The 26,697-nt window shown below is 35.0% G+C and overlaps 1 protein-coding gene across 3 annotated transcripts in view; it reads left to right on the plus strand.

The window, feature by feature from the left end:
- The window catches only part of LOC143234632 (voltage-gated inwardly rectifying potassium channel KCNH2-like), a 221,165-nt gene that overhangs the window by 106,696 nt on the left and 87,772 nt on the right, over positions 1-26,697 (plus strand). The window contains exons 3-6 of one of the 3 annotated variants that reach the window (XM_076472109.1): positions 6,921-7,073; positions 7,557-7,655; positions 13,738-14,055; positions 19,723-19,797. In XM_076472109.1, the coding sequence (XP_076328224.1) occupies positions 6,921-7,073; positions 7,557-7,655; positions 13,738-14,055; positions 19,723-19,797 (645 nt within the window). The remainder of the gene's footprint in view (positions 1-6,920; positions 7,074-7,556; positions 7,656-13,737; positions 14,056-19,722; positions 19,798-26,697) is intronic. The other 2 variants (XM_076472110.1, XM_076472111.1) reach the window with 2 other exon arrangements.

Below are 26,697 nucleotides of genomic sequence, written 5' to 3' on the forward strand. Positions count from 1 at the left end.
GCTACTCTTGTACCAACGTAGAGTGGGATTCGTCGTAACGTTATAACGCCCACACGGTTAGTGCATATTGTGAAGTATGGGTGGTATTAGTGGTGTGTGGGAACATCACAGATAGCGTAACTTTGTCCTTCATAACAAACATATTTATAATAAATAAATAAATAATCCTGAGACGAACGTTGCCGTCTCGATGTTTGTGGACAAGCTAGCAGTATGGAACACGCACATTGGAACAATTTACAGGCATGACAACACGATAAAAACTCTTCGAACGACAGTTATTAACTTTTCAATCTAGTTGTGTAGTCCACCTGGAGCCAACCTATAATAAGTTATATCTAATTTAAAAAAAAACTACTACAATTTTCTCGATGGATTTAGAACCTGGCAAGTGTGAGCGGTATATAAGTACATTTACACTAAGAATTTTGTTATGTATGTTTGATTATAAATGTGACCTTTTTAAACGTAAGTGCCAATGCGTCTTGCTACTGAACAAGGCTTAGCTTTTATGGTGTTAGAAGATTCGATTATCTAATGTTTTTTCGAAAATATTAAACGTGAACAAGGCTTTATGAAATTCGACGATCAGAAACTCCAAGGTTTAGGCATAATTTATAATTACGGCCAAACGGAGGTCAACGTCTACACGATTACTGTTGAATAACCCTTTAAGAGCAGCCATCATCAATCGATGCTGCTACCTACAACATTTCGCTTTTTAAGAGTTAAACAGCGCGATCGACTGCCACAACTACAACGCCCCAAAGCTGAAAGAGGTAAATACAATGCGTAGCAGTATATATCACGACTCGAACCTTGGACCTTCAGATATGCATAGCTTTCAAGTACGTAACTGTTCAACTATTCGTGTTACAGATTTCTGATTTTCTAACACATAAAGAGAGGCGTTATATTTAACCTTGACCTATCGTTTTCCTTTACTGATATTTGAAATTTGTGAATCAGTTAATTTGTTAAAAAAAACAATGGCTTTAGCGATATTTAATTCAGGTATTTCATTGGTAATTTCACTTACATTGGCTCCACCCATTAGCTGATGGTTAGTACGAAGTATAGGTAGTGCAAGGTTTTAATGTTTAAAGAGAGATTTGTTAAATTTTGTTCTATCGAGAACTAGAGAAACAAACCACAAACACACAGTTGAAAAAATGGCACATTCTTTCAAAGACACTTTGATTACTTTGAAGATTTTATAATTATCTGCTCAGGGTTTAACTGAACACGCGAGTTTTGTAACCTACACGTTGAAAATATTTAAATAATGTCAGGTTCGTGTCAAATTTATTATATTTCAGAGCCAACCTAGCGGGATATTTTTTTCTCCTCAGGGTCTTTGTTAGATTGGTTTGTTTTGAATTTCGCGCAAAGCTACACGAGGGCTATTTGCGCTAGCCGTCCCTAATTTAGCAGTGTAAGACAAGAGGAAAGGCAGCTAGTCATTACCACCCACCGCCAACTCTGGGGCTACTTCTTTACCAACGAATAGTGGGATTGACCGTCACATTATAACGCCCCCACGGCCGAAAAGGCGAGCATGTTTAGTTTAACGGGGATTCGAACCTGCGACCCTCAGACTACGAGTCGAGTGCATTAACCACCTGACCATGCTAGACCCCTTTGTTAGAGATAATATAGTTTGAAATTATTATTCATAAGCGTTTCCAACTCAACGTTAAAGTGTTCTGGAGTTGCCGTTTTCTGTTTGGTTTTTTCTGAAACACTCGGAAATGAGTCAGACTTCACAATTTTTAAAATTACTTTTATCTGACCGAATACTACTGTTTGACCATCATTCTGATAGTGCGAAACATGTTTTGAGGGCAAGAGGCCGCGAACTATGAAATATTGGTGTCACAGTCCAAGTTTGATAAACATTGATTCATTGAGTACTGACGGACTCTTGGGTCCAGTTCTCTTTTTAGTAAGTTCGTGTTCCATATTTTAAAACTTACATACTTGATCAGTCAGGCAGTAATCCGGTTTTTTTTTGGTCTACAAACCCAAGCTCATAGGTGTAATTTAACCAACGTAGATTTATCTTCTCGAGACCAATTTTGCAGCAACGTGGATAGAGAGCATGACTCACAAGCAGAGGGTTGTGGACTCGAATCCCCCACCAAACAAACCCATTCTTTCAGACGTGCGAGCGTTATAATGTTACGGTTAATCCAGGTATTAGTTGGTAAAAGAGGTGACGGTGGGTGATGATGACTAGCTGCTTTCCCTTTAGTCTTTTATTGCTCAATTAGGGTCAGCTAGCGCAGATAGCTCTTGTATAGATTTTCGCGAAATTCAAACCAAGCCAAACTAATTTTGCACTGTAGTTTTTTTCGGAGAAGAGGGGGGACTAGTTTAACTTTTGTATCGAACATCTGCTAAGGTCTAATTTAGTGGGGAAGTTTGGAGATGGGGAATGACTTAAGTTTACTGTTGAAGATCAGAGAATCACAACTGATTTATAACTAATAATTTATAGTAAAATAATCACGTGCTCGCAACTGATTTATAACTAATAATTTATAGTAAAATAATCACGTGCTCGCAACTGATTTATAACTAATAATTTATAGTAAAATAATCACGTGCTTGCAACTGATTTATAACTAATAATTTATAGTAAAATAATCACGTGCTCACAACTGATTTATAACTAATAATTTATAGTAAAATAATCACGTGCTCACAACTGATTTATAACTAATAATTTATAGTAAAATAATCACGTGCTCACAACTGATTTATAACTAATAATTTATAGTAAAAAAATCACGTGCTCACAACTGATTTATAACTAATAATTTACAGTAAAATAATCACGTGCTCACAACTGATTTATAACTAATAATTTATAGTAAAATAATCACGTGCTCACAACTGATTTATAACTAATAATTTATAGTAAAATAATCACGTGCTCACAACTGATTTATAACTAATAATTTATAGTAAAATAATCACGTGCTCACAACTGATTTATAACTAATAATTTAGAGTAAAATAATCACGTGCTCACAACTGATTTATAACTAATAATTTAGAGTAAAATAATCACGTGCTCACAACTGATTTATAACTAATAATTTAGAGTAAAATAATCACGTGCTCACAACTGATTTATAACTAATAATTTATAGTAAAATAATCACGTGCTCACAACTGATTCATAACTAATAATTTATAGTAAAATAATCACGTGCCCACAACTGATTCATAACTAATAATTTATAGTAAAATAATCACGTGCCCACAACTGATTTATAACTAACAATTTATAGTAAAATAATCACGTGCTCACAACTGATTTATAACTTATAATTTATGAAGGAAACTGAACTTCGATATTGACAAACATCTGATCACGTGTGATTTGGTTCTCTTGTGTGTATTTTTTTTTTTCATTGCAAAGCCACTTTGGGCTATCTGCTCTATCTGCCGAGGAGAATCTAAACACCGATTTTAGTGTTATAAAACAGTAGAATTACCGTTGTCCCATCTGGTTACTTGGCACTAGGTTTTGTTGTACAAGACTACATTAGTGATGTGACTCATGTTTATAAATGTAGTAAATTCTGTATATGTTTCAACTTATCATCACTGTTCAATATTCAGCGTCCCCATAGCACAAGTACAGTTGACTAAATTAATTTGTTTATTTTAGAATTCACGTGCAAGTTCGCACAAGAACTGTCTGCGTGTGTATATCTGTCCCTAATTTTGAACTCACAGACTATAGATTGCAAGCCAACAGCATTCGTCACCACGCCAACTCTTAAGCTACTCTTGTCTTATCAAGTAGTGGTATTTAACCTTCACTCTTACAAATTATTCAAGGCTTCAAAATCTGAATTACGTTTCTGAGACAACAGAACGCGAACTGTTAACGTAAACTACAGCCCAGAAACGTTAACCACGAGGCCATACGTCACCCTTCAACAGATATAAATTTTCAGCTTATACAAACATATTGTAGAGTTTGTTTGTAATTTAAGCACAGAGCTACATAATAGGCTATCTGTGCTCTGCCCACCACGGGTATCGACACCCGGTTTTTTATCGTTGTAAGTCTGCAGACATATTGATATGTCGCTGAGTGGCTGTTATTGTAAAGAAACAATTAGTACTGGACGGTGGATGAAGGCAAGAAAGTGAAGATGAAAAGTGGTAAAACCGGATCGTAATAATTAATATGATTAGGAATAAGGTATTGATCCCGCAATTCTTATTAAACTGTCAAAACACGAGTTTTTGTGCATACTACGAGTATTCTTGATTTAAAGCAGACTGATACTACTTAATACACTGGTATTACAAAAACAAATGTAGCATTTCTTTCTGGGCTGAGTGGGGTGAACGTAGTCAAAGAACTGTGGCTGAGACGTTTATGGTTTGCGTCTCGTTAGCGCCAAAACAAAACAAAAAAAGCCCTGCATTATAAAAGTAACTCTCAAATCGCACCTACTCAGTCAGGTAAGGGCGGGCGGTTTTGTAGTGGTTATTACTTCAAAATCAGGAAACGCATATCGCTCGTAGTTTTCGTGTAGCTTTGCACACGTAGTTAACGGTGTTATAAAATCATTCTTTCCGAGGTGTGCGTTGAAAATGAGGCTGTAAAAAATGGTCAGTTTTGATGGTTTAAATGTCTCAAAGGAAAGTCGATTCACGAGTGAGAGGACTGTCCACACCCGCAGTCATTGTGAACCCATTAGAGCATCATCCAGTCGCACGCTTTGTTAATGTTGAATTTACAGATACAAGCATTTATAGCAACTGTTTAAAAAGCCAGGAAGACTTTCCGGTCAATTAGTGAAATTGAAACTGGTTCTTATCGTACCTGTTCACCACATGAGTTTGTTACTAAATAAACTATGACTTTTTAATTTAGTAAAGCGACGCAACAAAACAGAATTTTAAATTTACAATCTATATACAAAGGCGACCTCTGGTGGTACAGTCGTAACTTTAGGTAATTACAACGCTAAAATTGAGGTGGTTCGATTTCTCGCTGTGAACACAGTGGCGCGGCGACAAGTTTATATACAACACTAAAATTCGCGGTTCGATTCGCCATTGTAGAGTTTCTCTTAAATTACTAATTAACTAACATATAGGGACCCAATTTAAATTTCGCTAGTTATCACTATTAACGCAAGATGAATAAGAGATTCCAATGTTATCTTAACTTGTTGACAGATAGTAATATTTCAGTGCAATATAAGCAGGTGTTTATGTGTCAACAGGCTCCTCATGAGCCAGTGGAGGACACTAGTATGCAATCCGATTTTTCGTAATTTAACTGAAATGTTTTGGGCATTTTTATTGGCCTAAAGAAGAAGACGCATCCCGCACTCACGAAATACGTTAGTGCATCACAAGCCTAACGGCCAAGTACAACAAGTATAGAAATATCTAAGTGACATACAAGATATTTAGAACCACCTTAATAGATATTGTGCAATAAGCCGAGTACAATAGTATGTCTGTAATTGCTTTCAAAGTGTTCCTGTCTGCTTATCCTACTGCTGACTACAGTAATACTTCGATTTTCTCTACTTAATTACAAGTTAAATCGTCCTTGTCTCAACTGAAAGCTAAACTTAAAAAGTGACAACGAAAGTATAAAAGGCTTAACTGTTAATGCTAAGAATGTGATGTTATATTCTGAATTTACTAGTTAGTTTTGAGAATGCTGTATTTTACTTTAAAAAATGAAAACTCGTCTCGAAAAGATGTGTCCAAAACCGCCGTCTATGGGAGGTTTTGGATTGAACTTTTGATATTCAACATATTGTAGTGTAAGTACACCCCTCGGTTCCTGAAGGACGTGTTAATATTTTGAAATGTCTACCAATAAAGACTTCATTAGTTTCGCTACTCCTTATAAGTCGCTTCTCCTCTTCTTTCCAGCAGCAATTCTGGAGTCTTAAAACAACCTCTAAAACCGAGTAGTAATACCTGTGGCAGAAAGATGAGAGAGAGAGAGCTGCCTGTGTATAGGTTTGTGTTTAACAATAAACATACAACAAAAGCTTGCTGGAAAACGTTAAGTTAAAAGTGGAACATTGTGGGTTCGAACGTTCCTAATTTCAAAAATTAAAATTCGAATTTCATTCTACAAATTAGGCTTAAGAGTAGCAAACGAATCAGATAAGTAATGCATGCCAACCATTTTCTTGGTTCTGATTTAGAGAAAAGCCACGTTATCTGCTGTGTTCACCGTGGGGAATCGGATCTCGAATTTTAGGGTCGTAAGTCCCAAGACTTACTGCTGTCTCACCAGAGGGGGGAAGGACCATTTCAAAAAGTACCTCTTCAAATAGGACACATATTTTCTAGCAACATATTAAGGTAAATAGGCTTACCACGTCAACTCATCTGTCTTTCGTATTTCTATATGTGCAACGCAAATGTTTGGACGTGATTCAGCAGTTTAATTTATAATTAGTCAAAGTTATAACTAAACTTTTCTTCCCTTTCGATGGTTATTTGAGCAATAGTTGCTGGGCTTTGTTTGACAAAATTCTTTTAAGTAGGAATTTATTTGAGAAATGATTCATCTTTATGAATACGGATTTCTATAATATGTGTGACTCCTGGAGGACAGCGGTAACTCTTCACATTCAGAAAGCTAACATCTAGGGTTCGATGTTCCTCTGTGAACACAGAAGATGTCCTGCTGCGGCTTTGCTATAGCAACAACATAAACACATATAACACGTAGCTCCCCCACGTGGCTCAGTGTTCAGTGTGAGGTTTAGTAACGCTAATAACACACTCGGTATGGACACAACAGAGATAGCCCATTAATAACATTATTGTACATTTTTAGACTTAAGTCAACTAGATGTACTCGACTTTTATTTCAATTCATTCATTCTACACGCATGTCTCTATTATAGGTTCCAAGTTTTTATGCAGTCAGGTGATGGCCCCTATCCGAAACGAGGAAGGAGTTGTTTCTATGTTTATTATAAATTTTGAAGATCTCACTGACGCCCCCTATCGTGATGAACTAGATGACGTGGTACCTTCAATTATCGAGCCTCGTAAACGTAAGTACACACAGTATACAACTTTTCATGGGAGGTATTTATTTATTTTCTGAACTTTACGTATTGAAATGATTGATATACGTAAGAAGATACTACGTAAAATCAGCACTGTGGTCTAATAACGTTAAATTAGTCATTACGGAACGCATTTCCTTTATTGTTATTGAAAGACAGGTTTATACATTCTCTGGCTTCAGTCAGAATATAAAGTGTCAGAAATCAGTTGTATTTTTTAATAGAATAATAAAATACGTTTGTTGTCTTTAAACTGATGAATACATATTCGGAGTTGACGGTATATACGTCATTTTTCATTAAGTTAGTCCATTAACATGAAGATAATACCGATAAAAGTAATTACCTGCACCAGGTGTCGCTGCTTGGTGACAGTTGTGGTGACGTTCAAAATATAAAGATATTTACAATGGTTATATACAATTATGGTCTGCCCGTCAGTACCAACACAACTTTTCCCTTCCGTAGTGTTCAGTCACGTGCCGATCCTTCGTGAGTTTCTGCAAGGAGGTCCAAACAGCAGGGGACAAACCATGGATTTTCAACGATGTTTTAGCAGATCTGCAGGTTTACCATTTAATTTGTTCCAGTTTTACCTTTTTTCCCCTCCGGATTGTTACGAGCACCGCCATTTTCTGCATTAAGCCTAATTTTGCTTTCATTCTTTGTGTGTTCTTTTAATCCGAGTTCCTTTATTTATTTCTTTTGTAAGGTGAACACCTGGGAACCTGACTGATGTATAGTTTCTTGTGTTTGAATTTTCACTCCGATTTCGTAAGTTTAATTTATGAGTTTTAGGTCTCACTTTGCACTGCTAACGACTACACTAATCAGAGATGCAGCTTTAGGCACGTGATCACTAACCTTATTTAAATACTCTATGGAAATTAAATTACACTTCATAACAGCTTAGCTCTGCACCCTCTGGGTATATTACCAGCCTTGCAAGAATTTCTTACGCACAGAACAGTGGCCGTATTGTCTCACTGTAGTAAATGGTTAGAAATTACAATGTTAGTATCACCTGTGTCAAATTACACATTATGACTTGTCCATTGCTTGAACATTGATGTGTAAATAACATCTAATAATAAATAGAAAGTTTGTTTACGTCATAAAATAATTTCGTAGATTTTTTATTCTCACAGCTTGTAGTAAATTAGTGATAATATTGTATTTTGTGATTTTTTCATTTGTAGCAACAAGACATTCTACAAGTTTCAGATGTGTCGTACCTCAACAACACACATTCTACAAGTTTCAGATGTGTCTTACTTCAACAACACACATTCTACAAGTTTCAGATGTGTCGTATTTCAACAACACACATTCTACAAGTTTCAGATGTGTCGTACTTCAACAACACAGATTCTACAAGTTTCAGATGTGTCTTACTTCAACAACACACATTCTACAAGTTTCAGATGTGTCTTACTTCAACAACACACATTCTACAAGTTTCAGATGTGTCTTACTTCAACAACACACATTCTACAAGTTTCAGATGTGTCTTACTTCAACAACACATTCTACAAGTTTCAGATGTGTCTTACTTCAACAACACACATTCTACAAATTTCAGATGTGTCGTACTTCAACAACACACATTCTACAAGTTTCAGATGTGTCTTACTTCAACAACACACATTCTACAAGTTTCAGATGTGTCGTACCTCAACAACACACATTCTACAAATTTCAGATGTGTCTTACTTCAACAACACACATTCTACAAGTTTCAGATATGTCGTACCTCAACAACACACATTCTACAAATTTCAGATGTGTCGTACTTCAACAACACACATTGTACAAGTTTCAGATGTGTCGTACCTGAACAACACACATTCTACAAGTTTCAGATGTGTCTTACTTCAACAACACACATTCTACAAGTTTCAGATGTGTCTTACTTCAACAACACACATTCTACAAATTTCAGATGTGTCGTACTTCAACAACACAGATTCTACAAGTTTCAGATGTGTCTTACTTCAACAACACACATTCTACAAGTTTCAGATGTGTCTTACTTCAACAACACACATTGTACAAGTTTCAGATGTGTCGTACCTCAACAACACACATTCCACAGATTTCAGATGTGTCTTACTTCAACAACACACATTCTACAAGTTTCAGATGTGTCGTACCTCAACAACACACATTCTACAAGTTTCAGATGTGTCGTACCTGAACAACACACATTCTACAAGTTTCAGATGTGTCTTACTTCAACAACACACATTCTACAAGTTTCAGATGTGTCTTACTTCAACAACACACATTCTACAAATTTCAGATGTGTCGTACCTGAACAACACAGATTCTACAAGTTTCAGATGTGTCTTACTTCAACAACACACATTCTACAAGTTTCAGATGTGTCGTACTTCAACAACACACATTCTACAAGTTTCAGATGTGTCGTACTTCAACAACACACATTCTACAAATTTCAGATGTGTCTTACATCAACAACACACATTCTACAAGTTTCTGTAGAATTTTCTGTGGGGACATGACGCTTATTTCTACATTTCTACAAGTTACAAGAGCTTTGTAAAAAACACCATTCAAAGTTAACAAACGTATCGGCGAAACATAACAACAAAACAATCTTAATAAAAATTATAAACATATGTAGAAAAGAGGGATATTTGACGTCCTAATTTAGTTGTTTGTTGTTTCTGAATTTTGAGCAAAGCTACACGATGGCTATCTTCGCTAGCCGTCCCTAATTTATAAGTGTAAGATTGAGGAAAGCAACTAGTCATCACCACTCATCGCCAACTCTTGGCCTACTTGTTTACCAACGAATAGTGAGATTGATCGTTTCTTTATAACTGACCCACGGCTGAAAGGGCGAGCATATTTGATGTGACGAGGATTCGAACCCACGATCCTCAGATAACGAGTCTTAACCACCTGGCCATGTCGGGCCCCTAATGTGTTGGGTACGCTTAACAACAGACCAGTAATAATAAAAATGTGTTGTCAAAAGTCGAGTTGTCGTCGTATTATAATATAGAAAGACGTCTACACTCATCGTATAAGTCGAACTGGGCACTGCTTTCTGCTCGTGGCAACCATACACGACTGACAGTTTGTCTTAAATGAATATTGTTACCAAACCGAATTGATAAATCTGAAGACAAAATAAATAATTTGAAAACATGTACTAGTAATGAACATTAGGCCTCACGTGATCATTAGAACATAACATTCTAACATATAGTTTTGCGCGAAATTCAAACCAAACCAAACTAAACTTTCTTTATACACCTTGCAGTGTATAAAATTATAAAACTAAAATTAACTGGGTTGTATTCTAGGAGAGTCAAGATTTACTTGATGTACTCTAGAAGGATTGACAAGGTTATATTTCAGGAGAGCCAAGTTTAACTTGATGTACTCTAGAAGGATTGACAAGGTTATATTCCAGGAGAGCCAAGATTAACTTGATATACTCTAGAAGGATTGACAAGGTTATATTCCAGGAGAGCCAAGTTTAACTTGATGTACTCTAGAAGGATTGACAAGGTTATATTCCAGGAGAGCCAAGATTAACTTGATATACTCTAGAAGGATTGACAAGGTTATATTCCAGGAGAGCCAAGATTAACTTGATGTACTCTAGAAGGATTGACAAGGTTATATTCCAGGAGAGCCAAGATTAACTTGATGTACTCTAGAAGGATTGACAAGGTTATATTCCAGGAGAGCCAAGATTAACTTGATGCATACTAGAAGGATTGACAAGGTTATATTCCAGGAGAGCCAAGATTAACTTGATGTATACTAGAAGGATTGACAAGGTTATATTCCAGGAAAGCCAAGATTAACTTGATGTACTCTAGAAGGATTGACAAAGTTATATTCCAGGAGAGCCAAGATTAACTTGATGTACTCTAGAAGGATTGACAAGGTTATATTCCAGGAGAGCCAATATTAACTGTGGTATAATTTGCAAAGATATTTTGAGATTGATTTCTCTTTACAATATAAACGTTATCAGCTGTGTTTGTGTGTCTCTTGGTGTAGGAACTCTTGTTACACACTTACACTATCTCTTGGTGTAGGAACTCTTGTTACACACTTACACTATCTCTTGGTGTAGGAACTGTTACACACGTATACTATCTCTTGGTGTAGGAACTGTTACACACGTACACTATCTCTTGGTGTAGGAACTGTTACACACTGTCTCTTGGTGTAGGAACTCTGTTACACACGTACACTGTCTCTTGGTGTAGGAACTCTGTTACACACGTACACTGTCTCTTGGTGTAGGAACTCTGTTACACACGTACACTGTCTCTTGGTGTAGGAACTGTTACACACGTACACTATCTCTTGGTGTAGGAACTCTTGTTACACACGTACACTGTCTCTTGGTGTAGGAACTCTTGTTACACACGTACACTGTCTCTTGGTGTAGGAACTCTTGTCACACACGTACACTGTCTCTTGGTGTAGGAACTCTTGTTACACACGTACACTGTCTCTTGGTGTAGGAACTCTTGTTACATACGTACACTGTCTCTTGGTGTAGGAACTCTTGTCACATACGTACACTGTCTCTTGGTGTAGGAACTCTGTTACACACGTACACTGTCTCTTGGTGTAGGAACTGTTACACACGTACACTGTCTCTTGGTGTAGGAACTGTTACACACGTACACTGTCTCTTGGTGTAGGAACTGTTACACACGTACACTGTCTCTTGGTGTAGGAACTCTTGTCACATACGTACACTGTCTCTTGGTGTAGGAACTGTTACACACGTACACTGTCTCTTGGTGTAGGAACTGTTACACACGTACACTATCTCTTGGTGTAGGAACTCTTGTTACACACGTACACTGTCTCTTGGTGTAGGAACTCTTGTTACACACGTACACTGTCTCTTGGTGTAGGAACTCTTGTCACATACGTACACTGTCTCTTGGTGTAGGAACTCTGTTACAGTGCCACACACGTACACTGTCTCTTGGTGTAGGAACTGTTACACACGTACACTATCTCTTGGTGTAGGAACTCTTGTTACACACGTACACTGTCTCTTGGTGTAGGAACTCTTGTTACACACGTACACTGTCTCTTGGTGTAGGAACTCTTGTCACATACGTACACTGTCTCTTGGTGTAGGAACTGTTACACACGTACACTGTCTCTTGGTGTAGGAACTGTTACACACGTACACTGTCTCTTGGTGTAGGAACTCTTGTTACACACGTACACTGTCTCTTGGTGTAGGAACTCTGTTACACACGTACAATGTCTCTTGGTGTAGGAACTCTTGTTACACACGTACACTGTCTCTTGGTGTAGGAACTGTTACAGTGCCACACACGTACACTAAATGCAAATACCTACAATACGGATACGTTTTACGTTCATCCGTATTATGAAACCAACCATATACTTCTGCTGTCTAAATGTGTATATACAGTTATAGATAGCGTGTCACAAAATACGTATGTCAAAAAGAAAGTTGAATAACATGTACTATTTAGGATTACAACAAAAAGTATTCTAAAGGCTTTTAAGTTTAAGGTAACTTAAGTAATAATCTTTTACATGTCTTCTGTGATTATTTATAACGAATCCAATTCTGCGTCTGAGAACAAGTTTTCCAAGACAGGGATGGATGGAACATCATGGAGTTTCTGTTTATCAAACAAGATCTTTTGGTTTATTGTGGTAGACGTTTATTTCCAAATGGGTTTAATCGGGGAACTATTTCAAGAGTTGTCATTTTACATAAATACGGGGTGTAAAACACGGGGTCAGTTCTGGTATCTGAAATAAAACACTCATTAATAACAATGATAAACAATAGAAATAACGAACTAACCTAACAAAACAAACAAAGTTACAAGTGTTCAAGTGATGTTGTTGTTCTCTCAAATAAATAAAAACAACCTTATTCGACTTTTTTTAGGTATATTAATTTTGGGACACCCTGCACATTTATAATGGGTGGTCCACTATAAATATCTACAAATGTGTTAATTACGTACGCGTTAAAAAATGCCAGTCATACGTATATACTGATCTTGGTGCATTATGCAGTATTAGTTAGGGTAATGTATGTAAGTATGAATTTGTATTATAATAGCATGTTATGCATAACCTGATTATAAATCCACAAAACACTGTTATAAAGACAGTGTTACAGTCCTTAGGTCTGCATTCGTGACACATCAGTATGCCTGTGGACTTACTACGCTAGAAACTGGGTTTCGATACTCGTGATGGGCAAAGCATATGTAGCTATTCTGTCAAAGTGTTAAATGAATAACTCATGATAATGACGTTGAAACATGTAGAATCTACATTTTAATTATATTTTTGGTTGTATATTGATTTTAATCTTGTATACACGTACCAGTAAACAATAACTGCAATATATGTCTCGAGGTAAAATGTAGTGATGTCTATGTTTTATGCAGTCTGAGTCACGTGTTTTAATTGTATATGCCTACTGCGTTTTAAACAGTTTAATGTTTGTTTGCTAACTTTAATGTTGCTTACCAACGTTTCCAGAATGATCCATTCTATATAGTGACATACACAATTGTGTTTATGGAGTTTAAATATGATAATTAATGCTACAAAAATTCGTATTTAATATTTTCTGCAGCTGCCCTCGGTAAATCCTTGCGTCTGAGAATACCTGGGGTTCGTCGTGCTGAAGAACAAATGCAACAGACAGAAACCACGCCAACTTCTGAAAAACAAGCTGTTGTCATGGATACACTGGACCAGTCGGCTTTCCTTACCCATCACGCTGTGGAAAGAACGAGAAGTCTGGAAATAGGGGATCACGCAGGAACTCATCCAGCGTCACGTGACATGGATGATATTTCCAGGCGAGGAATCGGGTCCGTTACACCTTTGACGTCACTGGAGGTTGCTCAACAAGTGCAAAAAACTCTAAAAACGTCACCCTTTGTGGCAGGTATGTGTCACTTGAACCCGACCCTGCCAAGTAATTACAGTGTTATCATACGTGGCACATCTCACAACAATCATGCAACACTGTTCGCTATTGACGTATTGATTGTTACGTACATAGCTACATTGTTTGTAAGATTGTTACGTACATAGCTACATTGTTTGTAAGCTGAGTGTTCACAATGCGTAATACCAAGTTCCGGTCACATTTAAAATTATCACAGGGCTTTTACGTAAGAAAAAAAGACCTGTTTATTTATACACTCTACACCCATTGACCCTAGCTTCATCCATCAATCACGATCGTATTACACCAAAGTTTCTTATATAATCATTTAGCAACAAAATTATGAGAGGAAACTATCTAGTGAAAATCACAGTTAAAACATAAACTAAACATAGAGTTATATTCTGAAGGAAAGTTATAAACATTTTCTGAATATGGGTATAATATTCTATACAGGGAATAGCCACTTAATGACCCTTGTTTCAGTTTCACTTTGTTTACGAATAATTTTTATGCGACTCTCACAACAAAATATTATTTTATTTTATCCACACTCGTGAAGGTAGAGATAATTTAATAGCACTAACTTGCACGTTTCTTCTCATTAAGTATTCTAATACATTTAAAGGTCATCGCATCTTCCGATATTCAAATACCAAATAAAACAATGAAACCATTCTATAATTGTTAAAATGTTACGACCATTAACGTGACAGTGTTTGTTGTGGTAGTGTTGTAGAAAATATAGTGTCTATAATTTGATTGTTATAAGGTCGTACGATAAATAAAAATTATTTTTGTTGACATATTAAGAAGGACCTTATTCAGGAAAAACGAACAGCTAGTAATATATTTTTAAAATTCTACTCGTCGTTTCGTTACAGGCCACAAAACTGATCATAAATTATAGAAACGGTAAATAATATGTTTATCTTATTTAAGTCAGCGCTGGATAGTCAACAAACTATTGTGTCATGCGTCTCCCAGTCTTGTCTGAAACGTTCTGCTATTGGACGAAAGGCTTTATTAACATTGAATGTAGCAGATACAGTTTGTTTGACATGTTGTTATACGTTCTTCTCAACTCAACTAGTTTCTTAGGTTTCTTACGTCACACTAAAACGTGAACTTACGTGAACTAAAAATATAGTTTTAAATCACATCCAGACTGTAAGTTATCTTAATACAAACAACGAACGTCTTTTACTGGCGAAACGAGAATATAATCAATAATAAAGAATGCATTAGGCTTACAATATATTTAAACAATGCATTAAAATATATTAGGCTTATGGTATTTTTAAACAATGTATTATCTCTTGGGTTTCGTAATTTCTTTGTTAGTTTTTTCGAAGAGTGTATAACAATATTTCACACCATATTAACAATCGGTGCTCATACGAAACAACTGTAATCCCAACAAATGGCGTTCCGGTAAGTTCTGGTATTGAGCAAAATACGTTATGGTGAGTAAACATGTGGTACAGGTGTAATACCGTTCATGTCGAAAACAAACTGAAATACTGAACAATACAATAGTCTTATGACAAATTATTTGATTACAGCTACGAATTTCTAAAGTTTAATGATATTTAAAGTTATATTTATTGTTCGTGTCTGTTTTTATCCACTCAAAGAAAACACCGGTAAGTTGGTATAAAAAACACTGAACGAATTCATTATTAAGTTTTCACCGAAATTTCTCAAGAATGTTTTTTAAGTCAAATTGTTTACACCTCTATTGTTTATGGAATAGTTAAGTTTCGGTTTCCTTTTGTTTTTATCCGATTGTTTTGACTATGCCTTAACTTCTACCTACACGTTCACTATTTTGCTGGAAGCAATGATCATAAATGATTTTAGCACACTATTATTAAAGGTGCACATTTAAAGTCGGCGTTTTTTGTTATGATTATACTTACCACTATCGATTATTACTAATTATGTAAAGTATCGATTTTTTCTCTCATCATTTTTGCTTGCTTTATTTCATCTTATAAGCCTATCGTTGTAAGAAGTGTCACCAGGCCTATATACGCTATAAATATGGACCAAATGCAATTTTTACCCATCGTAAGCCTAAAGTCTCATTTCAAAACATTAATAGAAATAAATAAATTCTGTATTTTCACCCCTATTACTGTTCTCCATATCATCAAACTTTATTTTTACTACTGCTAGTTGTCTTGTTTGTTGGTTGGTTTTTAGCGCAAAGCTACACGATAGGCTATCTGCGCTGTGTCCACCACCGGTAAACGAATCTCGAATTTTAGCGTGAACTTATCGCTGACAAACTTGGTAACCTGTTGCTATCCAATGATTTAATTTTCCCATTCATATATATCCTCTGAATATTGATTGTTGTTATATCCAGAAGAGGTTAATAACCGTAAGTTTCTCTTCGGTATTTTACTTCATAAGTTTTTAGTTGGACATTTATTTGTTGAGTAAAATCTCGACAGAAGTAATGCCATTATTATAAATTGATTTTATGTATTTAATAAGAGATTGTTTATAAGGAGTGTCTGCGGCTCAGTTGCGTAGAATAAAAACAATTTCAAAAATAAAAAAAACGCTAGTGTAAGGTGAGAAACTTTTTTTTTGTGTATCAGTCCCCGTGTAGGTGAATTGAGCTGACATGCACGTGTTTAGAAGTACAGCATGTTTTCATGTGCATGAACAACGGTGAAATGTGGCAGCATGAGTGACGTGCATGCGGACGCCATGTTGCTTAGTGCTAACGTGCTTCCAGCTTAAATGGTTTATTCTTTAAAGCATGACAAGCATGGCTGCTAATTACACAGGTACGCATCTTTATTACTTATGAATATAACTTTAAAATCGGTGTTCAAATTAAAGACAAAACATAAACTTGGAATGTTTTGTGTCTAATATTATAACATTTTGCCTGTCAGATAAAGTACTTGTGTTATATTACTGATCTGTAGGTTATCAAATACTAGTATATTTAATTATATGTATTAGTTCCCATATCCGACGTGCTTATTAAAAACATTTTTGTTTGTAAAAATTAAATATAATTTTATTACCACTTACCGTCTTTAATAAAGTAAGGTACAGCTGGTTCGAATTATTTCTTTAATTAATTAACAATAAAAACTGATTTCCAACTGTACTACTTATTTCACAACAGTTGTAAAAGTTGTTGTATGAACAATACAGAATACGTGTTAAAGTCTCTCTTATTGTATGAACAATCCAGAATACGTGTTAAAGTCTCTCTTATTGTATGAACAATACAGAATACGTGTTAAAGTCTCTCTTATTGTATGAACAATCCAGAATACGTGTTAAAGTCTCTCTTATTGTATGAACAATACAGAATACGTGTTAAAGTCTCTCTTATTGTATGAACAATCCAGAATACGTCTTAAAGTCTCTCTTATTGTATGAACAATACAGAATACGTGTTAAAGTCTCTCATATTGTATGAACAATACAGAATACGTGTTAAAGTCTCTCTTATTGTATGAACAATCCAGAATACGTGTTAAAGTCTCTCTTATTGTATGAACAATACAGAATACGTGTTAAAGTCTCTCTTATTGTATGAACAATCCAGAATACGTGTTAAAGTCTTTCTTATTGTATGGACAATCCAGAATACGTCTTAAAGTCTCTCTTATTGTATGAACAATCCAGAATACGTGTTAAAGTCTCTCTTATTGTATGAACAATACAGAATACGTGTTAAAGTCTCTCTTATTGTATGAACAATCCAGAATACGTGTTAAAGTCTCTATTATTGTATGAACAATCCAGAATACGTGTTAAAGTCTTTCTTATTGTATGGACAATCCAGAATACGTCTTAAAGTCTCTCTTATTGTATGAACAATCCAGAATACGTGTTAAAGTCTCTCTTATTGTATGAACAATACAGAATACGTGTTAAAGTCTCTCTTATTGTATGAACAATCCAGAATACGTGTTAAAGTCTCTCTTATTGTATGAACAATCCAGAATACGTGTTAAAGTCTTTCTTATTGTATGGACAATCCAGAATACGTGTTAAAGTCTCTCTTATTGTATGAACAGTCCAGAATACGTCTTAAAGTCTCTCTTATTGTATGAACAATACAGAATACGTGTTAAAGTCTCTCATATTGTATGAACAATACAGAATACGTGTTAAAGTCTCTCTTATTGTATGAACAATCCAGAATACGTGTTAAAGTCTCTCTTATTGTATGAACAATACAGAATACGTGTTAAAGTCTCTCTTATTGTATGAACAATCCAGAATACGTGTTAAAGTCTTTCTTATTGTATGGACAATCCAGAATACGTCTTAAAGTCTCTCTTATTGTATGAACAATCCAGAATACGTGTTAAAGTCTCTCTTATTGTATGAACAATACAGAATACGTGTTAAAGTCTCTCTTATTGTATGAACAATCCAGAATACGTGTTAAAGTCTCTATTATTGTATGAACAATCCAGAATACGTGTTAAAGTCTCTCTTATTGTATGAACAATACAGAATACGTGTTAAAGTCTCTCTTATTGTATGAACAATCCAGAATACGTGTTAAAGTCTCTCTTATTGTATGAACAATACAGAATGTTTGTTAAAGTTTCTCAGTACCAGTATTTGTATCACTGTTGTGTCAACAATACAGAATATGTGTTAATGTTTCGCAGCGCCAGTATTTATATCAGTTTTATCTGAACGATACATAATACTTGTTAAAGTCACTCAGTTCCAGTTTTACATTATTTGTACCTCAAGAACACAGAATACTTGTTAAAGTCACTCAGTTCCTGTATTTATATCACTGTTGTCTCAACAATACATAATACTTGTTAAAGTCTCTCAGTTCCAGTATTTATATCAATATCGTCTTAACAATGCATAATAGTTGTTAAAGAGTCTCGGTTCCAGTATTTATATCAATATTGTCTTAACAATGCATAATAATTGTTAAAGAGTCTCGGTTCCAGTATTTATATTATTTTTATTTCAACAATACAGAATACATCTTAAAGTCTCTCAATAGCAGTATATATATCAATATCGTCTTAACAATGCGTAATACTTGTTAGAGTCTCTCAGTTCCAGTATTTATATCACTGTTATCACAACAATACAGAATACTATTTATGTCATTTTTATCTCAACAATACAGAATAAATTTTATTCACTCAGTTCCAGTATTTATATGGCTTGTGTCTCAACAATACACAATACTTGTTAAAGTATCTCAGTATCAGTATATCACCGTTGTCTGAGGATACTAGTTAAAAATCTGATTATGAAATTCTACCTGACTGTCTTTTAAATAATTTACTTGTCGGTAAGAAGCTCGAAAAGATTTTTTTTTTAATTAGCCCGAAAGTTAAAAGGGTTTGTAACATTTCGACGCTCGTAAATATTTGTGTTTCAGTGTGATCAAATGTTTTCTTATCCACAACTTCGAATAGGACGTTAAAACCTAAACATCGAAGAAACTTGTGTAACCTTCTGTTTTTTAAACTGGTAATCAGTGTAGAAGTAATTTGTTGTCTAGAGATGACGTAATGAACAGTATTAAATGAAAGCTTTGTTGTCATGCTTAATGTTAGTTTAATTAACTTCCAGTGGAGTTTGTCAGCAGTAGATGGTGTTAGTTTCTTTGTCTGTCTGTCTGTATGTCTTGTGTAGTTTGTCAGCTCAGCTTCACTGCCCCCAACCCTGAGCCTCAGAGACGTCGAGCCCTCACCATTGACATGGGCCAAGGTAATTATTATATATTTTAATTATTTCTTGCTGTCGTGTTAATTAAAATATTCTAATTTTCTCAAAAACAATAATTATAATGCTTTTTTACCATTATAAGAGTGTTTTATTAGAATTATTTAAAATTTACAGAAAAACGCACCAAGTTGAAGACAGTTGATTGATTTTTAAAGTACTAGATTTGAGAAATCTTTCTTATTTAATACCTGTATAAAAGCGTTAAATTTTGTACAATTTGTTACAGTTGATGCTTAAACAATAGCGCTAAATTTCAGTAATTTAACTTAATTTCCATATAAAAGCGCTGGATTAAGGATAATTTGTTATTTAATGGGTACAAGATAAAGGATAATGTATAGAAACTGATATTAGTTAATAAATACGAGAATAGCGTTACGGTTAAGGTGATTTATTATTTGATGTTAAGTTACTTTCGTACAAGTGAAAATATTTATTTTGTTTGACATTTTGTTCCTAACCGACCCTAAACACCTGTCTATTTGATTACGTTTAGTTTAAGAAATATCACCCTAGACTTTATATTTTTTCTAATCTTTTCTTTACTAATTTAAATTGTTTTATGCACAAACGTAGCTTTTCTGTTTCAAATTTGACGAGAAGTTATGTGAAGTTTCAAACAAAACTCACTTTCTTACTCTTCTGCTATCTTGAGAATAATAAGTTATTAATTAATTAGAATATTCACGTGGAACTAGACATCTGAATTTTTCTAGTATCTGTTACTTCCTGTAAATGACATGAGCGTGGTTTTAATATTGAGTAAATTCTGAACATTGTTGACACGTGCACCTCGTAGTTTATGTAACTAAGAATCGAATAAATATTTAATTATTTAAATTTAAAAGTTCGAGCAAGAATTACTTCTCAATTAGGTTCTTTATTTTAAAATATTTAATATCTAAGAATACGGTTTTATAAGCCCTCTGACAGTCAAAACTGCTTTCGTTGTGTATATATGTAGTTATTATTAATTAATTAAAGGACTATATTTCTTACAATCGATTTTTTTCTGAAAATTATATTTCCTTAATTAATTAAAATCTGTTTTCGCTTTTTTTTTAATATAATACCTCGCTTGTTAAATAATTCGATTTTCGTCTCCAATCAAAAATATTCTTAAATGAGCAGAATAGTGTTGAAAATAATTACAAAAGGGGTAACAGAAGCGAAATCATCCGAGAGTGGGCGTGGTCACATGGTCAGCGTGAGTGGTTGGCAGTCATTACCAAAAGAAACTCTTTCTGCACTTTGGGACCCTAGGTGTGCTACAAATGTGATGGTCATATTCCATTTTTCGATCAGACGAAAGTAGCTCAAGGGTTGGTAGCGAGTGAGATTGAAAAGCCATTTACCCTTGTGTCGCTTTTACGAGGCTTTACGAAGCAAATCATACATGTATTTACGTATAACTATGAAGGTATCGTTAAATTATGTAACAAAATGTTTCATGTAATATGCAATTAACAACAACGAAAAAGACATGGCCAGTTGGTTTAAGGCGCTTGACTTGTAATCTGAGGGTTGCGGGTTCGAATCCCCTTTCACACGAAACATGCTCGCCCTTACAGCCATGGGGGTGTTATAATGTGACGGTCAATTCCACTATTCGTTGGTAAAAGAGTAGCCCAAGAGTTGGCAGTGGGTGATGATGACTAGCTGCCTTCTCTCTAGTCTTACACTGCTAAATTAGGGACGGCTAGCACAGATAGCCCTCTTGTGGGTTTGCATGAAATTATAAAAACACATAAACAAAAAATAAAAAACAATTTACGTAAATTTCATTCATTAGAAAAAATAGTTCCTGTATTTTTGCAAAAAAACAAAACAAAAAGCTATAATTAATTAATTAATTTGAAATAATATCTGTATCTATAAATAATTCATTAATTTGAAATAATATCTGTATCTATAAATAATTCATTAATTTGAAATAATATCTGTATCTATAAATAATTCATTAATTTGAAATAATATCTGTATCTATAAATAATTCATTAATTTGAAATAATATCTGTATCTATAAATAATTCATTAATTTGAAATAATATCTGTATCTATAAATAATTCATTAATTTGAAATAATATCTGTATTTTTACACCAAGGCATGAAAAAAATGGAAGTTTGTTTTTTGAGACAGTTTAATGAACCTGTAATCAATTTGGTAAAACTGAGTTAATAACATATCGACTATCTGTATGTTCTACTGGACATGTCGTGCTATGTATGTATGTGATGCTAAGCCTATGTACACGTTCTGAAAGTATATCTTGCAGCACTACAACTCGCATTAATATTTATTTTCACTTCAGCTTTATCTTCCGTTAACGTTCAAGCTGCTCAATGACTCTCTTTATTGTTCCAGCATCAGGGATCGAACCACCAAATTATAGCCTTATGAATCCTAAGATTATCGTTGAGAATTAAGAAAAAATTTTATATTGTATAACAAGCTAGTTTTCATGGATACAACATGCCATCAGTTGATTGTGTTCGAAACTAAATGTTGTGTTCTCTGCGAAAGACTGGGTATTATCTTTTGATAATGGGTAAAATTAAACGTCACGTTATTCGTGAAAAAGGAGATGTCCTTTGAAATTAGCCAAAGATAAATGTCACGTTCTCTGCGATAGACAATATATTAGTTATTCGATATTATTGAAAATTAAATGAAACCTTCCCTTTAAAAGATATGGGCTGACTAATTGGGTGTTTCATAAAATTAAATGGACGAGTTATTTGTAGAAAACATGGTACTTTAACAGCCCAATATCCAGAATATACATGACTTAACACTTTGGTAGTGCTTAAACTTAAATAACGCATTCTTTGCAAGACACTCAGTGCTGTTGTGATACTTAAAATTAAACTGTACATTCTCATAACTGTACATGGTGTGACTTCGGTCGTACTTAAAGTTGAATCCCAGGTTTTCGGCAAAAGATGCGATCTTCTTTTCTGGTGGTATTCAGAACTCGAGACACATTCTCCGAGATGAATCGACTTACAGTGTTCCATATTCAGTGACACATTTACATAGGAAACATCAAGTATTTTTATTTTAGTATTCAAAGTTCAGTGATAAATTTCCTGAGAAGACACATTGTAACTTTTTGGTATTATACAGAGTTCAGTGACTTTCTTTGATAAGAAGAGTTTCATTCGTTAATATAGTATTCACTCTTTCACAGAGTCTACATTTATTTGAAAGATAAAACGTGTTAAAAGTAGTAAAACTCACTGAACATTATCGCAGTAGTCAAGATACTTCTTTAAAAAAACGGACCTTTAAGGTTGACATCAATGAAACCACCTGATTTTGGTATCGACATACACCCTACAAAGTTTAGTTGATGTAGCCGTTAAATTGGGCAATAACCCTAACTGATATAAGCATAAACAGTTTAGTTCATTCACAGATATTGTAGAGACAGGACTCACAGTAGATATAGTAGAGACAGGACTTACAGTAGATATAGTAGAGACAGGACTTACAGTAGATATTGTAGAGACAGGACTTACAGTACATATTGTAGAGACAGGACTTACAGTACATATTGTAGAGACAGGACTTACAGTAGATATTGTAGAGACAGGACTTACAGTAGATATAGTAGAGGCAGGACTTACAGTAGATATAGTAGAGACAGGACTTACAGTAGATATTGTAGAGACAGGACTTACAGTAGATATTGTAGAGACAGGACTTACAGTAGATATAGTAGAGACAGGACTTACAGTAGATATTGTAGAGACAGGACTTACAGTAGATATTGTAGAGACAGGACTTACAGTAGATATAGTAGAGACAGGACTTACAGTAGATATAGTACAGACAGGACTTACAGTAGATATAGTACAGACAGGACTTACAGTAGATATCGTACAGACAGGACTTACAGTAGATATTGTAGAGACAGGACTTACAGTAGATATAGTACAGACAGGACTTACAGTAGATATTGTAGAGACAGGACTTACAGTAGATATAGTACAGACAAAACTTACAGTAGATATTGTAGAGACAGGACGTACAGTAGATATAGTAGTGACAGGACGTACAGTAGATATTGTAGAGACAGGACGTACAGTAGATATAGTAGAGACAGGACTTACAGTAGATATTGTAGAGACAGGACTTACAGTAGATATTGTAGAGACAGGACTTACAGTAGATATTGTAGAGACAGGACTTACAGTAGATATTGTAGAGACAGGACTTACAGTAGATATAGTAGAGACAGGACTTACAGTAGATATAGTAGAGACAGGACTTACAGTAGATATAGTAGAGACAGGACTTACAGTAGATATTAGTAGAGACAGGACATTACAGTAGATATAGTAGTGACAGGACTTACAGTAGATATAGTACAGACAGGACTTACAGTAGATATAGTAGAGACAGGACTTACAGTAGATATAGTACAGACAGGACTTACAGTAGATATAGTAGAGACAGGACTTACAGTAGATATAGTAGAGACAGGACTTACAGTAGATATTGTAGAGACAGGACTTACAGTAGATATTGTAGAGACAGGACGTACAGTAGATATAGTAGAGAAGGACGTACAGTAGATATAGTACAGACATGACTTACAGTAGATATAGTAGAGACAGGACTTACAGTAGATATAGTACAGACAGGACTTACAGTAGATATTGTAGAGACAGGACGTACAGTAGATATAGTAGAGAAGGACGTACAGTAGATATAGTAGAGACAGGACTTACAGTAGATATAGTAGAGACAGGACTTACAGTAGATATAGTACAGACAGGACTTACAGTAGATATGGTACAGACAGGACTTACAGTAGATATTGTAGAGACAGGACTTACAGTAGATATTGTAGAGACAGGACTTACAGTAGATATGGTACAGACAGGACTTACAGTAGATATAGTAGAGACAGGACTTACAGTAGATATAGTACAGACAGGCCTTACAGTAGATATAGTACAGACAGGACTTACAGTAGATATAGTAGAGACAGGACTTACAGTAGATATAGTACAGACAGGACTTACAGTAGATATTGTAGAGACAGGACGTACAGTAGATATACTAGAAAAGGACGTACAGTAGATATAGTAGAGACAGGACTTACAGTAGATATAGTACAGACAGGACTTACAGTAGATATGGTACAGACAGGACTTACAGTAGATATGGTACAGACAGGACTTACAGTAGATATAGTATAGACAGGACTTACAGTAGATATTGTAGAGACAGGACTTACAGTAGATATAGTAGAGACAGGACTTACAGTAGATATAGTAGAGACAGGACTTACAGTAGATATAGTAGAGACAGGACTTACAGTAGATATAGTAGAGACAGGACTTACAGTAGATATTGTAGAGACAGGACTTACAGTACATATTGTAGAGACAGGACTTACAGTAGATATTGTAGAGACAGGACTTACAGTAGATATTGTAGAGACAGGACTTACAGTAGATATAGTAGAGACAGGACTTACAGTAGATATAGTAGAGACAGGACTTACAGTAGATATTGTAGAGACAGGACTTACAGTAGATATTGTAGAGACAGGACTTACAGTAGATATAGTAGAGACAGGACTTACAGTAGATATTGTAGAGACAGGACTTACAGTAGATATTGTAGAGACAGGACTTACAGTAGATATAGTAGAGACAGGACTTACAGTAGATATAGTACAGACAGGACTTACAGTAGATATAGTACAGACAGGACTTACAGTAGATATCGTACAGACAGGACTTACAGTAGATATTGTAGAGACAGGACTTACAGTAGATATAGTACAGACAGGACTTACAGTAGATATTGTAGAGACAGGACTTACAGTAGATATAGTACAGACAAAACTTACAGTAGATATTGTAGAGACAGGACGTACAGTAGATATAGTAGTGACAGGACGTACAGTAGATATTGTAGAGACAGGACGTACAGTAGATATAGTAGAGACAGGACTTACAGTAGATATTGTAGAGACAGGACTTACAGTACATATTGTAGAGACAGGACTTACAGTAGATATTGTAGAGACAGGACTTACAGTAGATATAGTAGAGACAGGACTTACAGTAGATATAGTAGAGACAGGACTTACAGTAGATATAGTAGAGACAGGACTTACAGTAGATATTGTAGAGACAGGACGTACAGTAGATATAGTAGTGACAGGACGTACAGTAGATATAGTACAGACAGGCCTTACAGTAGATATAGTAGAGACAGTACTTACAGTAGATATAGTACAGACAGGACTTACAGTAGATATAGTAGAGACAGGACTTACAGTAGATATAGTAGAGACAGGACTTACAGTAGATATTGTAGAGACAGGACTTACAGTAGATATTGTAGAGACAGGACGTACAGTAGATATAGTAGAGAAGGACGTACAGTAGATATAGTACAGACATGACTTACAGTAGATATAGTAGAGACAGGACTTACAGTAGATATAGTACAGACAGGACTTACAGTAGATATTGTAGAGACAGGACGTACAGTAGATATAGTAGAGAAGGACGTACAGTAGATATAGTAGAGACAGGACTTACAGTAGATATAGTAGAGACAGGACTTACAGTAGATATAGTACAGACAGGACTTACAGTAGATATGGTACAGACAGGACTTACAGTAGATATTGTAGAGACAGGACTTACAGTAGATATTGTAGAGACAGGACTTACAGTAGATATGGTACAGACAGGACTTACAGTAGATATAGTAGAGACAGGACTTACAGTAGATATAGTACAGACAGGACTTACAGTAGATATAGTACAGACAGGACTTACAGTAGATATAGTAGAGACAGGACTTACAGTAGATATAGTACAGACAGGACTTACAGTAGATATTGTAG

Source organism: Tachypleus tridentatus, chromosome 12 (assembly GCF_004210375.1).
Source record: "Tachypleus tridentatus isolate NWPU-2018 chromosome 12, ASM421037v1, whole genome shotgun sequence".
Taxonomy (NCBI): Eukaryota; Metazoa; Arthropoda; class Merostomata; order Xiphosura; family Limulidae; genus Tachypleus; species Tachypleus tridentatus.